This window comes from Vipera ursinii (assembly GCF_947247035.1).
Source record: "Vipera ursinii genome assembly, chromosome: 10".
In the NCBI taxonomy this organism is placed as follows: Eukaryota; Metazoa; Chordata; class Lepidosauria; order Squamata; family Viperidae; genus Vipera; species Vipera ursinii.
In genome coordinates this window covers 5197573-5214826 of record NC_139520.1, presented here as the reverse complement: position 1 = coordinate 5214826, position 17254 = coordinate 5197573, and the positions used below count along the sequence as shown (strand labels likewise).

General features: G+C 43.5%; 1 protein-coding gene across 1 annotated transcript in view; it reads right to left on the bottom strand.

Annotated features, from left to right (window-relative positions):
- Window positions 1-17254, bottom strand: part of DRC7 (dynein regulatory complex subunit 7) — a gene marked incomplete at its 5' end in the record, with an annotated part of 39983 nt that overhangs the window by 6907 nt on the left and 15822 nt on the right. Inside the window, 6 exons of the mRNA XM_083370670.1 lie at window positions 3684-3899; window positions 5730-5959; window positions 8106-8234; window positions 12477-12605; window positions 13291-13363; window positions 15498-15626. Coding sequence (XP_083226796.1) covers window positions 3684-3899; window positions 5730-5959; window positions 8106-8234; window positions 12477-12605; window positions 13291-13363; window positions 15498-15626 — 906 coding nt within the window. The remainder of the gene's footprint in view (window positions 1-3683; window positions 3900-5729; window positions 5960-8105; window positions 8235-12476; window positions 12606-13290; window positions 13364-15497; window positions 15627-17254) is intronic.

The window sequence follows — 17254 nt, the reverse complement described above, 5'->3', positions numbered from 1 at the left end:
ACCCCACGTTTACAGACCTTTTGATCATGAAATGTATACAGGTAAGTCCTCGACTTACGACCACAATTGAGCTCCAGGTTTATGTTGTCCAGTGAGCTTTGATCCATTTTGTGATCTTTCCAGCCACAGTTGCTAAGTGAGTCACTGCCGTTGTTAAGTTAGTGACACGGTTGTTAAGTGAATCTGACTGCCCTATTGACCTAGGTCAGGGGTAGGCAACTTTGGCTCTTTTATGACTCGTGGATTTCAACTCCCAGAATTCCTGAGTCAGCAAAGTCCATGAGTCATAAAAGAGCCAAGGTTACCTAACCCTGACCGAGTTTTTCAGAAGACTGGAAAAGGTGATCATGTGACATTAGCCACAGTGCAACGGTCGTAAATATGAGCCACTTGCCAAGCGTCTGAATGTTGATCACATGACTAGTGGGGATGCTGCAACGACTGTGTGAAAAGCAGTCATAGGTCCCTTTTTCCCCCCAGTGCTGTTGTAACACTGAATGGCCATTAAATGAACCGTTGTAAGTTGAGGCCACCTGTATTCTACATTTTCCCCCCATCCATTCAATTAGGTCTAGAACTCACGGGCTGCAGATTTTTAGCCTGATGCCTTAAGGTTACACCAAAGTGGCCCTCGTTATTCTACATTCATGGCAGTTATTTGCATTTTATCTTGCAGGACTTACGGGCCACTGCAAACACAGGCAACGCTTTTGGGGCAGGTGATATAGTTTCAAAGCCTTGTATCCAGTGGGCACTTTTGCTATTGGAAAAATGGCAGAAAGCTTCAGAAACTCCAGTCATGTGACCATGGGACAATGCAACTGGTCGTAAGTTGCAAGTTTGGTTGCGAGTCCCCCGGGGTTGTAGTGACGGCGGCAGTCATAATCTTGAGGACACCTTGTCAGTATCCTTTTTGAAGTCCATCGGAACTTCGCAAAGTGTTAAATGACCAGTCGTAAATTGAGGACTATCTGTATGTATCACAGTAAGTAGGTTGAATCATTGTGCCTGGACATGGGCAAAACATGTTCCGTTTTGACTATCTTCTTTGCTTTTAGCAAAAACGACTTTTCCTTAGGATTATTTTCCTTAGGGATAATTTACTAATTAATCCTTTCTGAGTCAAATGCCAAGGTGGAATTTCAAAAAAAAATAGTACAGTGATACCCCAGTACTTGACTGCTTCAAAACTCATGGAATTTGGTCCTTGATACATTTTGATGTGAAAATATTGCCCCAGTACTCAGCGTTTGTTTAGTACTCGATGTGGTGCAATCGGAAGAGGGGGATGGCTGCAGAGAACCGACAGGAAGTCAGCCATGCTGGGAAGGTCACTGACATAGGAAAAGGGATGGACGGAAAGTTCTTCCTGGCCAAAACAGAGGGTATAGTTGCACTGAGAATTTTTGAATCAGCTGATTGGAATAGTATAGAACTGTGGTGGCAAACCTATGGCACACGTGCCACAGGTGGCACGCAGAGCCCTCTCTGCGGGCACACGCACCATCGTCCCAGTCCTAGGCCTTCAGCTGGGTTTTATAAAACCTTTTCGCTTTAGGCCTCCACCGCCATGTGCCAAAAAAAAAAGGTTAAATCAATTTCATCTTGAAAAAAAAGATCTCGCAAAGTTGGAATTGATTGATTGAACTTTTTAGTCCCATCCAGACTGCTGTTACCACTGCAGCCACTACCTTCCAAAGGGCCACGCCCACGCAAAGGGGCACACCCACGCAATGGACCACACCCACCCGGCACCCTATGATACATAAGTTGGTTTTGGGTTCCAGTTTGGGCACTCGGTCTCTAATAGGTTTGCCATCACTGGTATACAAGCTGTGTAAGAGTGGATGGATGGATGGATGGATGGATGGATGGATGGATGGATGGATGGATGGATGGAAAGCCCAGATAGATCCCACAAGACTTAAACCAATACTTTCTGGTTTAGGTTACTTTTGAAGAGTCTCTCACATGACTTTATCTGAGAATTCTTGTTTGCAACACTGAGATGTGGTCAGGAAAAAATCAATCAATCAATCAGGAGAGAGCTGGAAGGGACCTTGGAGGTCTTCTAGTCCAACCCCCTCTGTTCAAGCAACAGACCCTATACCATTTCAGATAGGTAACTGTCCAGTCTCTTCCTAAAAACCTCTGGCAATGGAGCAGCCACAATTTTTGATGAGAAGTCACATGGCTTGTTTGGGACTCGTCCTTTTTAGTATCGTCACGCCTCCAGGAACCAATTAATGCCAAGTACGAGGTACCACTGTACAGGGGAAAGCCCAGATTTTGCTTTTCCTTCCTATACCTTCTCAGCCTGGGCAAAACGGAGTGATTAACCACAAGATACACAGAGCCCAACACCAGCTTTATGGTGTTTCCTTAAACAGGAAACATCATGCTTAGCGGTACTCAAGGGAAGAAACGTTATATGAATTGTAAATTGTGGTCTGTCTTCGCCTATCTGCCCCAGAGTCTCAAAACAGGCAGTGTCAACTGATTTGAATTCATTGTTTTACAATCCTATGAATTCATGCCATTTGTTTTACAATTCCCAGGGCAGAAGGCAATTGCAGCGAGCACGCAGGTAGCGCTTGACTTATGAATTATGACTTGGTCGTAAGTCAAGGACGACCTGCAGCAGATTTTCCATCGTTAAGCAAGATAGGCTATTTTTGCCATGGCTGTTGAGTGGATCACTCCATTCAGTGAATCGTGTGGTCGTTATGCAAATCTGGCTTCCCCCATTGACTTTGCTTGTCAAAAGCTGGCAGGGGACAATTAAGCTGACTTTGTAATAATGCCGCTTGGGGTGTGTGTGAAAGCCCTAATAAGCAGGCATATACATAGAATGAAGGCTACTGCTAAGCTTGTAAGCCGCCCTGAGTCTTCGGAGAAGGGCGGGATATAAATGGAATTAAAATTAAAAAAAAATAAAAATGAATGGTGACCACATGACCCTGGAATGCCACAACAATCATAAACGCATGCCAATTGCCCTAAAGTTTGATCCCGTGACGGTGAGGAGGCTGCCATGGTTCTAAGACATTTTTTTCAGTGCGGTTGTAACTTTGAAGGGTTGGTAAACAAAAGGTTGTAAAGTGAGGATTAGCTGTATACAGGTACGATCAAAACTGAGCCTAAATGTGAATTTAGCCCCATTGTTATGAATTTCCCTGCCCCAGTCGCTACTGTGAAGTTAGAACCACGGTTGTTAAGTGAATCTGCCTTCCCCATTGACTTTGTTGCTCAGAAGGTTGCAAAAGGGGATGACCTGGTCCTGAGACACGGTAACCGTCATACATACGAGTCAGTTTGCCAAGCATCCGAATTTTCAAACAGTATCCCTGGGGATACTATAATGGTCGTAAGTGTGAAAAATGGTCATAAGTCACATTTCCGGTGATGCTGTAACTTAGAAAGGTCACTAAACAAACTTTGTAAGTCAAGGACTATTCATAGTTTTAGTCAGTCTCCAAGAGTGGCGTGAGGCAGCTCTTAAGTAAGCCGTCAGGAATCCCACCAACCCACATTATTTGCTGAAGCGAATTCAGCTCCCTGGTTCTAAGTGACGGATACTCAACCCGAAAGTCTATTTATGTCCTGCAACCATTCATTTAAGTCCCATTTAAGGCCATGGATTGGATCCAACATGACCTGCAGGTACCGTATCCTTCATTTACCTGATAACTGATGCACATATCCCGGCTCATGATGACCTTATTTCCCTTGCTATCCACCTCGGAACGCTTAGTAAACTCCCGCTTGGAAGGGGTGATGTAATTCTCCTTGCAATGATAGGTCAGAAGGATCTTATCGTCTGAGATCAAAAAGATGCGTTCGGCCACATCTTCATCAGCTGGTTTGCTTGGGTTCCTGTGGAATCTCTCGGTGATTTTCTAGAAAGTATAACAAGTGGGAGAGGACAGGGTAGTATCAAACTCCTGACCGCCAATGTTTTACAATGAGTTGGTTGGGATGGATCACAGAGAGGCAGATAGCTATGCTGGTCTTTGGGCACAAGTAGTAGCTGTTCAATTAAAACCACGCAAAGTATTAGTACCGCTTTATAAAGCCTGAGTAAGGCCACACCCAGAATACTGCATCCAGTTTTGGTCAACAGATTACAAAAAAGATGTTGAGACTTTGAGAAAAGTGCAAAGAAGAGCAACTCAGATGATTAAAGGCCTGGAGACTAAAACATATTATAAAATTGCAGGATTTGGGGAATGGCCAGTCTAGAGAAAAGGAGGACTTGTGGGTGGGGGGACATGACAGAAGTATTCCAGTATTTGAGGGGCTGCCACAGAGAAGAGGGGGGGCTTAATTTATTTTTCCAAAGCAACAGAAGGCGAGACAAAAAAAACAATGGAAGGAAACTAATCAAGGAGAGAAGCAACCTGAGCGGAGCAATATTTATGACGGTCACGCTGCCAGGAGTCATGTGATCCCCTTTTGCGGCCTTCTGACAAGCAGTCAATGGGGAAGCCAGATTCGCTTAGGAACCATGTTACTCTTGTGGCAATTGCAGTGATTCCCTCAACAACTGGGGCAAGAAAGGTCTTAAAGTGGGGCAAGATTCACTTAACAAATGTCTTGCTTATCAACAGAACTTTGGGCTCAATTGTGATCATAAATTGAGGACTGTTTATGTGGAGAGCAGCTGAACTCAAGCAAAGGATAGACAGCAGACAGAATGCTGCAGAGAGCAGCAAGGCCAGTGTGTCCACCCAAGATGGCATATAGAAGAAATAATAGAATAGAATAGAATAGAATAGAATAGAATAGATTTTAGATTTAGATTTTATTAGATTTATATACCGCCCTTTCCCGAAGGACTCAGGGCGGTTTACAGGGCATTTTAAAATCACATCAATATAAAATACAAAGTTAAAAGAGAATTAAAAGATTAAATTATCCCTGAGAATAAAACCCCAGTTAAAATTCTCAGCCTGGGTCTATTCAGAATAGAATAGAATAGAATAGAATAGAATAGAATAGAATAGAATAGAATAGAATAGAATAGAATAGAATAGAATAGAATAGAATAGAATAGAATAGAATAGAACCTTTAAGAGACCGAGTGCCCAAACTGCAACCCAAAACCCACTTATATATCATCGGGTGCCAGGTGGGTGTGGCCCATTGGGTGGGCGTGGCCCATTGGGTGCGCATGGCTGCGGTGGTAACGGCGGACTGGGTGGGACTAAAAAGTTCAATCAATCAATTCCAACTTTGCGAGATCTTTTTTTTCCCTGCGAGAGGTTGAAATTTGATTGATTGAACTTTTTTTTTTTGCACATGGCAGTGGAGGCCTAAAGCCAGCTGGAGGCCTAGGACTGGGTACGGTGAGCGTGCCCACAGAGAGGGCTCTGCGTGCCACCTGTGGCACACGTGCCATAGGTTCGCCAACATGGACCTATACCATTTCAGACAAGCGACTGTCTAAATAGAGTCAACTTAAGAGTTTGGGTAGATCTTCAACCGCAGCTGGTAAGATGCTACCATTCAGATTAACCCACCTCTATTGTGGATTAAATCTGCTCAGAAGAAACTTGCATATCCACCGCAATCCATTTAGATGGAACTGGAAGTCTAGGGCAATCATGCCCCTCCCTCAAAAGACCCCTTCCCAAAAGCTTTCTGCTGGGGCTTTCCTACCTTCTAAGTTTTGTCTCCGAAGGGCTACGGGACATCAACCGAATACCGCCAACGGTGGCTGTTCTTACCAAAATTGGTCGGGCGTTGCTTTCGGTGGTAGCCGTTTTCTTGGTAGCCGTTTTCTTGATTCTTTTGCCAAACTCGGTGTGACGGTAGCTGAGGAAATCTAAACGGCCTTCAAAATACTCTGCCATCTCTTGGGAAGTTTCTGTACGTTTCTGAAGGCCATCCACCCGTGTCTCGTTGTAGAACTCCATCGTGCGCTCGGTCTCCGGTTCCATGGTCTTGTACATATGTGCTGGGAAAGCAAAGAGAGGCCCAGGATGGGATCTCCAGTTAGGGAGTGTAGAGAAGAGCTGATGAGATGGATCTCCATCCTTCTTAATTTTTTTCCTCCTGGTCTAAACTAGCAACGCCCAAATAATACTGTAGAACTTCTACAGATAGACCAACGGACGCCAGGATGCTCTGGTATTGCACATGGTACATATTGTACGCACCCTGTACACATTACTGTTTGGAGGACAGATAGTCCTCAAATTACGTCCACAATTGAGCCCAAAATTTCAGTTGCTAAGCAGGACAGTTGTTAAGTGACTTTTGCCCCAATTTACAACTTTTCTTGACACTGTTGTTAAGTTAGTCACCCAGTTGTTAAGTGAATCTGGCTTCCCCATTGACTTTGCTTGTCAGAGGGTCGCAAAAGGGGATCACGTGACCCCAGGACACTCCAACCGTCATAAATATGAGTCAATTGCTAAGCATCTGAATTTTGATCACGTGTCCCTGGGGATGCTACAATGGTCCTAAGTGCGGAAAATGGTCATAAGCCACTTTTTTTCAGTGCCGATGTAACTTCGAAAAGTCACCAAACGAACTGTTGTAAGTCAAGGACTACCTGTGTGAGGTTTCTTTTTATCTAACTTTTTACAAAACACTCAAGGGAGACTGGCAGCAAAAGAAACACATAAATATTGTAATATCTAGGAATGCCATAATGACAAAACCAGACTGCAAATACTGATAGTCCTTGTTTAGCAACCTCCTCAGTTCTAGTCCCACCTTAGGCATGAAAAACAGCTGGGTGACTTTGGGCCAATCACCAGGAGACAGTGAGTTCTAGTCCCACCTTGGGCATGAAAGCTGTCTGGGTGACTTTGGGCCAATCACCAGGAGACAGTGAGTTCTAGTCCCACCTTACGCATGAAAAACAGCTGGATGCCTTTGGGTCAACCATTGGGAGATGGTGAGTTCTAGTCCTGCCTTAACCATGAAAGCCAGCTGGGCCAATCACCAGGAGACGGTGAGTTCTACTCCTGCCTTAAGCACAGAGTCAACTGAGTTGAACTGTATCCATAGCTCAGTTGTCGGTTGCAGTGGCCTTTTGGAAGATAGATAGATAGATAGATAGATAGATAGATAGATAGATAGATAGATAGATAGATAGATAGATAGATAGATAGATAGATAGATAGATAGATGATAGATAGACAGACAGACAAACAGACAGACAGGGATAGATAGATAGATAGATAGATAGATAGATAGATAGATAGATAGATAGATAGATAGATAGATAGATAGATAGATAGATAGATAGGCAGGCATGCAGGCAGGCAGGCAGGCAGGCATAGATAGATAGATAGATAGATAGATAGATAGATAGATAGATAGATAGATAGATAGATAGATAGATAGGCAGGCAGACAGGCAGGCATAGATAGATAGATAGATAGATAGATAGATAGATAGATAGATAGATAGATAGATAGATAGATAGATAGATAGATAGATAGATAGACAGACAGATAGACAGATAGATAGATAGACAGACAGACAGGCATAGATAGATAGATAGATAGATAGATAGATAGATAGATAGATAGATAGATAGATAGGCAGGCAGGCATAGATAGATAGATAGATAGATAGATAGATAGATAGATAGATAGATAGATAGATAGATAGATAGCCAGGCAGGCAGGCAGGCATAGATAGATAGATAGATAGATAGATAGATAGATAGATAGATAGATAGATAGATAGATAGATAGATAGACAGATAGACAGATAGATAGATAGACAGACAGACAGACAGGCATAGATAGATAGATAGATAGATAGATAGATAGATAGATAGATAGATAGATAGATAGATAGATAGATAGGCAGGCATGCAGGCAGGCAGGCAGGCAGGCATAGATAGATAGATAGATAGATAGATAGATAGATAGATAGATAGATAGATAGATAGATAGATAGATAGATAGATAGATAGATAGATAGACAGACAGACAGACAGACAGACAGACAGACAGACAGACAGACAGACAGACAGACAGACAGACAGACAGACAGACTGGATGGAATGAATTTTGCCCAATCTAGAGACAGTCAGTTTTTGTTCCCTTGCCAAGAATCAAGGCCTTTGTTGCACCAGATACCTTTCAGTCCCAGGGCATGTCCAGGCAGGAATTGCTCTGCTATGATGTTGGTTTGCTTATTTAATTCTCGAATGTCCAACTTGTCTTCACGGTACTTGAACCACTCTTTCACTTCAAGCACCTTGGTACCTGAAGAAGGAGAGAGAAGAAGAACAGCTGGTGGTAGGCCCAAGAGGGTTGTGGCCCCCAGAAAGAAAGAAAGAAAGAAAGAAAGAAAGAAAGAAAGAAAGAAAGAAAGAAAGAAAGAAAGAAAGAAAGAAAGAAAGAAAGAAAGAAAGAAAGAAGAAAGAAAGAAAGAAAGAATTCCTCTTGAGTGAGGATATTGGTTGGTTGATATTGTTTATTCTGGTGTGGATCCTTTGCCTCTTATGCTTCAACAACCATATATTAGAAGAGCCTTGGTGGAGCAGTGGGCTAATGCCTCCTTAAGTAACACCAGCTGCCTGCAATTAGTGCAGGTTCGCGTCCCACCAGGCTCAAGGTTGACTCAGCCTTCCATCCTTCCCAGGTAGGTAAAATGAGGACCCAGATTGTTGGGGGCAATAAGCTGACTTTGTAATAATGCCGCTTGGGGTGTGTGTGAAAGCCCTAATAAGCAGGCATATACATAGAATGAAGGCTATTGCTAAGCACATTGTGCTTTAGATTGTAAGCCACCCTGAGTCTTCGGAGAAGGGCAGGATATAAATGGGATTAAAATAAAAATAAATAAAAATATATAAGCCTGGTGGTCATATACTGTAAATTTAGAAGAAGGTGAGGGAAGGAAAAGAAAAAAAAGAGCCAGACTGGGCTCCCAGCATGCATACTGGTGGCTGCATGTCTTTCACTGAGGAAACATTTTTAGTTGCTCAAACAAATAAAATGATAAGAATTAATAATAGACTAATAGTATATAGAACATAATGGAGTTGGAAGGGACCTCCTAATCTTAGACAAGTGACTGTCCAGTCTCTTCTTGAAAATTTCCAGTGATGGAGCACCCACGATTTCTGGTGGCAAGCTGTTCCACTGGTTACCGGTAATTGTCCTCACTGTCGGGAAGTTTCCCCTTAATTCCAGGTTGCTTCTCTCTTTGATCAGCTTCCATCCATTGTTTTTTGTCTTGCCCTCTGGTGTTCTGGAGAATAGGCTGACCCCCTCTTCTTTGTGGCAGCCCCTCAAATACTGGAATACTGCCATCATGTCACCCCTATTTCTTCCTTTTCTTTAGACTAGCCAAGCTCAAGTCCTGCAGCCATTCTTCGTATGTTTTAGTCTCCAGGCCTTTGATCATCTTAGTTGCTCTTCTCTGAACTTTTCCCCCAAACTCTCAACATCTTTTTTGTGATACGGTGACCAAAATTGGCTGCAGTATTCCAGGTGTGGTCTCACTAGGGTTTTATAAAGCGGTACTTATACTTCACGTGATCTTGATTCTACGCCTCTGTTGTATAATACCCAGGATTGTATTAGCTTTTTTGGCTGCTGCTGCACATGGCTGGCTCATAGTCAAGTGATCGTCCACTCACAGTTGCTGTTTTTGAGCCAGGTCTCACCCAATCTATACTTGTGCCTTTATTTTTTCCTGCCTAAGTCTAAATCTTTGCTTTTCTCCACATTAAAGTCCATTTTGTTGGATAGGGCCCATTGTTCAAGTTTGTCAAGATCTTTTTGCATCCTGAGTTTGTCTTCTGGGGTGTGGGCTACTCCTGTCAGTTTGGTGTCATCTGTATATGACTATGTGACTTTATGTTTCTCTGCCCTGAGAGTTTAAGGGGAGGAGGACTTTATATACCGTTCTGACAGATTCTATACAGGTAGTCCTTGACTTACAATGATCCATTTAGTGACTGTTCAAAGTTACAGCGGCACTGAAAAAAGTGACTTGTGACCACTTTTTTACACTCATGACCATTGCAGCATCCCCAGGGTCACGTGATCAAAATTCAAAGGCTTGGAAACTGGCATGTACTTATGATGGTTGCAGGGTCCAGGGGTCACGTGATCCCCTTTTGAGACCTGCTGACAAGCAAAGTTAATGGGGAAGCCAGATTCACTTAACAACCATGCTACTAACTTAACAACTGCAGTGATTCACTTAGAAACTCTGGCAGAAAAGGTTGTAAAATGGGGCAAAACTCACTTAAGAAGTGTCTCACTTACAGGAAATATGTTGGGCTCAGTTGCGGTCGTGTGTGTGTGTATGTGTGTGTGTGTGAGTGTGTGTGTGTGTGTGTGTATGTGTGGCTCTTTTATGGATTTCAACTCCCAGAATTCCTGAGTCAGCATGGCTCAGCTTGGAAATGTCTCCCTTTTCCCTCAGCATGGCTGGCTCAGGAATTCTGGGAGTTGAAGTCCACGAGTCATAAAGCGGCCTAGGCCTAGGCCAGGGGTAGGCAACCTTGGCTCTTTTATGACTTGTGGACTTCAACTCCCAGAATTCCTGAGCCAGCCTGGCTCAGCTTGGAAACCTCTCCCTTTCCCCTCAGCATGGCTGGCTCAGGAATTCTGGGAGTTGAAGTCCACGAGTCATAAAGTGGCCTAGGCTAGGGGTAGGCCACCTTGGCTCTTTTATGACTCATGGACTTCAACTCCCAGAATTCCTGAGCCAGCCTGGCTCAGCTTGGAAACCTCTCCCTTTCCCCTCAGCATGGCTGGCTCAGGAATTCTGGGAGTTGAAGTCCACGAGTCATAAAGTGGCCTAGGCTAGGGGTAGGCCACCTTGGCTCTTTTATGACTCATGGACTTCAACTCCCAGAATTCCTGAGCCAGCCTGGCTCAGCTTGGAAACCTCTCCCTTTCCCCTCAGCATGGCTGGCTCAGGAATTCTGGGAGTTGAAGTCCACGAGTCATAAAGTGGCCTAGGCTAGGGGTAGGCCACCTTGGCTCTTTTATGACTCGTGGACTTCAACTCCCAGAATTCCTGAGCCAGCCTGGCTCAGCTTGGAAACCTCTCCCTTTCCCCTCAGTGTGGCTGGCTCAGGAATTCTGGGAGTTGAAGTCCACGAGTCATAAAAGAGCCAAGGTGGCCTACTCCTGTTTATACAACTGAGTATCAGAACCTGGACAGCTCCTAAAGGCACAGACAGCGCTTGTTTCCAGTCATCAGGCGCAAAGGTCCCATAATTCAATTCTTGGTAGAAATTGAACGCCATCTTTATTCTTTTTTCTTTTCCTTCTGTCTTTGCACTTTCTGATCTTTTCCTTTTCCCTGTACTTTCTGTTCTTTTTTCTTCTTCTTTCCCCTTCCTCTCTCTCTTTCAAATTTGGTTTGGATCATCTTTTTAAAAACCTTAATAAAAATTATGAAAGGCAACCGGAGGATTATCCCAAACGCTACATCAACCTGAATGGGGCTCTTCTCCCAAAGGAGAAATTTTCTGACAGTGAGAACAGTCGAGTCATCCCGTGGAGCTCAGCTGTCAGATCCCACTCATGGTTTCAGGAAGGGAAGCCTCAGAGTTAGGGTTAGGGTAGCTGTCGATAATCAGGAAAGAAAGAAATTGTAATCCCATCAGTATCTGGAGAATTTCAGTTTCTTATTCTCACTGTGTATAAAGTTCTTCCAATTTCTGAAGGAACAGAAGTTGCCTTCAGAAGTTGTGGGAGCTTCATCATGGGAAGCTTTCAAGAAGAGACTGGACTGCCATCTGTCAGAAACGTTGTAGTAGGGTCTTCTGCTTGGGTAAGGAGGGGGGGAGGTTGGACTAGATGACCTACAAGGTGTTCTGTTCCAGCCTACGACCGGCCCTGTTTGTGTGTCAGAGACAACTCCTTTTTCCTTTTTACAGTCAATAGGCTGGAAAAACTCAACCCAAATTTATTTACAGTTCAAACAAAAAAGCAACAGAATATTTCCTTCAATAAATGAATCAAAATATCAAACAAGAGTCAACAAACAAGAGTTAAACAGAAGTAGCAAGAACAGACCAGGATTCCCTTAGAATGTCTCCAAACGGTTGCCTTCAGCAACCAGCCCCGCCCACGCCTTCCCCTTTTATTATCAGTCCCAAGGCGTGGCTTCTCACTACCTTCTCCTCCTCTCACTGAGTTGCCTCATTGATTTTCTCCGCTCTGCTCTGCTGGATTGCCTTCTGCTTCTAGCGTCTCTGAACAGATTCAGCTGTGACTCTTCTGAGTCCGACACCTGGTACTCACACAGCTGAGCCTCATGAGGAACATGACTGGAGGGGCCAGGCGGAGAGTCCTGCAGTGCATCAGAGACTCCTCTGACACTGAAGGCTCTCCAAACCCCTCCTCCTCCTCCTCAGATTCATCGGACTCAGCTGCTGGGAGTACAGGCTGACACTGAATCACAACACAAGGTCCCTTCCAACTCTGTTACTCTATTCTATCCTCTCTGGGATCTTCCGTTTTAAATCTACTTACAGTCTGGATCTTCATACAGCGTGAGTCGGGTGACTAGGCCGTTGGCGTTAAGATATGGTGCCCATTTCTCCAACTTGGCATTCTTATACTGAATCAGTTTCTTGCCTTGGGGACAACGAGTCTCAAATTCTAGAGATAAGAGCACAGAAGACTTTGTACAGGGTGAGAATAAGAAAATGAAATTCTCCAAAGATTGATGGAATTACAATTTCTTTCTTTCCTGACTATCAACAGTCTGGTAGTTGACCGATAGTTAACTGCAGATTTTGCCGATCTGTTAGCTACCTGCAGATTGAGCGGCCTTTTGGGTGCCTGACTGACTTGAAATAATTGATGGGCTATGTGGCTGGGTAGCTACTTGCCAGGCTGATTGCATGCATGGACTTCGTATTGAACTTTTCTGATTTACTATAACTATGCTTAACTCTCTTTTAACCCAATCCCTCCTTTGCCTCCAAAATCCTAAATTACTCTGACCCTAACCCTAATCCTGAGCCTTTCTGAGTGGAATCTGATAGCTGAGCTCAACATGATGACTTTCTTCTCAGCTTCTCCTCAGATTTCTAAAGTCTCCTTCTTAATTTGCAGGCAAGCTATCTCAAAGGAGGAGGAGGAGGAGGTGGTGGTGGAAGAGGAAGAGGAAGAGGAAGAGAAGGAGGAGGAGGAGCTAGTTATGTGCGCCCTGCAATAATAGGCTATTTGTTACAAACTGACCCTTTCTGAGATGGTTAGATAATATTGCTATCATTTCCTCACCAAGCTTGCCTACTGAAGACAGGTCAAGATGTGGGGGGGGGGGAAACCCCAAGAATACCTTTGGGAGATACATGGATCTGTTCCACCCAAGATGCAGGCATGTCAAAACTCTTCGATTCTTCCTCCTTCATCTACCAGGGTGCAATAAATGAAGCTGTGAGAATGCTCATCTACCAAGGTCCATGTGATCTAACTCCTGCTCTGCATCTGACAGTCTAAATTATCTTTCCAAACAAAAATCCTTGCTTTATTTTTAGAAGTTTTCTACTGAGCATTGGTAGGCTACCTTTACGGCAATAAGGCCAGACGGAAGAAAGAGCGACGGACCTTGCATTTTGCCCTTGACTGAACAATTGATGAAGACATCGGTGCAAGATTTAGTTTTAGAGTTGCTTATATATTGCTTACATTTATGCTGCATTGTTCTTATATATCATATATCTGGACCAGAATCCATTTGTACTAAGATATTGCATGGATTCCATAAGCAAAAATTACAAATGTGAAAAAGTTACCTTTCATATGCTCCTTAGTCAATTTTAGTGTATTATGTGAGTACAGTTGTCAAGACTGACTCACTTGTTCACCTACATTGTTCCTTTACTCGCTCGCAACATGACAATAACAGGGAGGATGGAATGTGTGTGTGTGGGGGGATGGTATCCAAGCATCCGTCGGCTTGCTGGCCTTTCAAGGACACACCGAGCAGATGTCCCAGCATGGCTGGCTGTTTCCCACAACAATATGGGCAGAAATGATTGGTGGACATTATGGACTGTGGGTGGCCCGTAGGGGAAGGGGGGAATTAAGTACGCTTGCTTTTGTACAGGAAACCTAGAGCTGGTTTTGCTTCTTCTGTGCCAATGTGGTTTTTCAGTAAAGTTTGATACTCTTGGTAAAATAATGTCTCAGGAGTTTCTTTTTCTGGATTTGCCAACTGAACAGTTGACATTGTGATCTGATTTACATCTGCACTGCACACTTTAACACACAACTTTAATACTTGGTGTTAAGAAACCCTGAGTATTCCTGCTTCTACCTCCGCCAAATTACCAACCATATCATCCTGCCAAAGTTTGGCGGAGCCGGGCCAAGGAGGCTGATCTGTTTTTCAGCCCTATTAATATCTTGAACCCGGAACAGAAAGTTTTCTCAGGAATTGTTCATATTTTTTGCAACAGCCATCGGTCTGGGGTTGTCTGCAGACAGCACCTTTCAGTTCCGGATTTGCACAAGACATGATTTGTCCCAGAGAGCTGAGTTCACACACACAAAAAGCCACAAGAAACTAATCAACCCTAAGCAATATACTAAAGTAAGGATTGATTGAATGTAAAACAAATTGTGCAATGTACAGATTGAGGATCTGTGCATTGCACGAACCACAAAGAGGGCTAATAGATCCTTCACGTCCTAGACATAATCTATTTCAACTTCTTCCATCATGACCCCATTATAGGACATTGGATGTCAAAACAACATTATCCTCCTGTCCCATCACTCTGCGGAACAACTAATTCCCACAGCATCATCTTAAGCCTAAAGATATTTACCCATGTAGTAGACCTTATTGCTATGATCTTTCTCATCTTCTCATCTCGCTCTCATCTTCTCATCTTTCTTACTAGCTTCTCCTATAGTATCTATGATTTATCACTTGTTGCTCTATATTATGATTAATGATTTAATTCTGATTTATGATCTATGACCCATCACTTTGTTGTTCTATGTACACTGAGAGCTTATGCACTGGAGACAATTTCCTTGTGTGTACAATCATACTTGGCCAATAAAGAATTCTATTCTATTCTGTTCTGTTCTGTTCTGTTCTGTTCTGTCCTGTCCCGTCCCGTCCCGTCCCATCCCATCCCATCCCATCCCATCCCATATTCTGTTCTGTTCTGTTCTGTTCTGTCCCATCCCATATTCTATTCTATTCTATTCTATTCTATTCTATTCTATTCTATTCTATTCTATTCTATTCTATTCTATTCTATTCTATTCTATTCTACTCTACCCTACCTTACCCTACCCTATTCTATCCCTATACCATTCTTTGACATTATATAAAAAACTTTATAAAGTTTATTAAGAAAAACTGATCAAGGTTAGGCTTAGGCTAAGTTGCTTAGTTGACTGAATAAACTTAGTATGATGTGTGCAGACAGCAATTAGTTTTGTAAGTGATCTGGGTGACTGGATTGCACAGACTCAGCAGCCAAACAGTTGATACTGGGGGTCGCGTGTGGTCAGCTCAAGCCTTACCAAATCTTCCATATCATCCTCACCCAGATCCTCCTCCTCCTCCATTTCTGGCAGGGACAAGAGAGGTTTGTCGGTGCTGGGAAGCATGAATTCCCACCTCACAGGGTCCCCGAGATCAAACTGAAGATCCTAGAAAATCAACAGATCCGAGTGAATTCTCTGCAAGAAATGGTTCTGCTCAGACCGACATCAGCTGGGCAGCTTGCCCCTTGGGACCAGATTCAAAGGCGGGATCTCTGTCCTCATCCAAAAGGTTCTCCATGTAAAATTGGGGTCTTCAAGGCTCGGCCACCCCCCTGTGTCCTGTCCTTTGCAACAGAACCTCTGGAGTAGCTTCTCAGTAGACGGAGAAGGAGAAGCTGAAAAGGAGTAACTTCTGGAATTTGGCTTACGTGCTAGACTTGGTCTAAACAGGGACAATTTAGCAGGAATTTCTAGGGCGGGGTGGGGCTTCCTTGAAATCGGAAACCTGAGCTTGTGTGAGCTCCAGGGATAAAGCACCTACAACATGAAGTTGTGGGTGCTCCGTCACGGGAGGTTTTTAAGAAGAGACTGGACAGCCACTTGTCTGGAATGTCTCCAGCTTGATCAGGGGGTTGGACTAGAAGACCCTCAAGGTGTCTTCCAACTCTGTTATTCGGTTAACTCTGTAATTCAGCTTGAAACCGCAAGGTTCAGCACCAAATGTTTAAGAGGCCAGCTCCTGGAATTGAAGGAAAAGACACAAAATGAGTCCTTTTGTCAGCGGTGCGTTCCCTCTTGCACCTCACATTTTTTGACCATGACTACTTTAGAGCAGAGGCCCCCAACCTTTGGACACTAGGGACCGGTTCCGTGGAGAGAGGTTTTTCCGTGGACTGGAGGGTGTGTGGTTTTGTGTGCTGCCTGCATCCTGTGGATGGGACTTTGCTTGTTTGCGCGGACCGGTTGCTGGCATGCTGCGGCCCAGTATTGGTCCACAAACTGGGGGTTGGGGACCCCTAGTTTAGAGGAGTGAATCATACACACTTTAAACCCTGGTTAACTAAATGTGATGACAGGGTCAGATACGCTCATCACACGATGCCTCGCATACTCTGGAAAACACAAGTAGTCCTCGACTTACAACAGTTCATTTAGGGACCATTTGAAGTTGCAACGGCACTGAGAAAAATGACTTATGACCATTTTTCACAGTTACGTCCTTTGCAGCAGCTCCACGCTCATGTGATCAAAATTCGGATGTTTGGCAACTGGCTCACATTTATGACAATTGCAGGGCTCCAATGCAAGTTCAGTAAGCACCAAGGACCCTCTGGATCAAAAGATTTCACAGCACCACATGAGTTTCCTTCAATCCTTACCAAAAGAAAATATTAACCACAAGTTTGAGAACTTAAACATCTGCAATAAATGTCAAAAAAGGTGATTAAAACTTTGATTTTAGAAAATAACAAATGGGCTGAGGATCCAAGTAAATACGAAATAAGATTTCGGAACTATGTATAAAGAATCCTTCCCATGGGAATTTGTTTTTTGAGTTTTCTTTTTAAAAAATAAATAAATAAATAGTAGAATAAGACTTTAAAAATTGGATACTAGAGGGAACTAGAAGAACTAAAGATTATGATTAAAGAAGACAGCTCAAGCTCAACTTACAAATACAGAATGAAGCAAAATATCCTAACATTGGACATAGTGATATTGTTGAACAATGGACCCATGAGTTAATTTTAATAGTACTGTGTAGTATGTTTTAAAAATGTTATGGAAAAAGG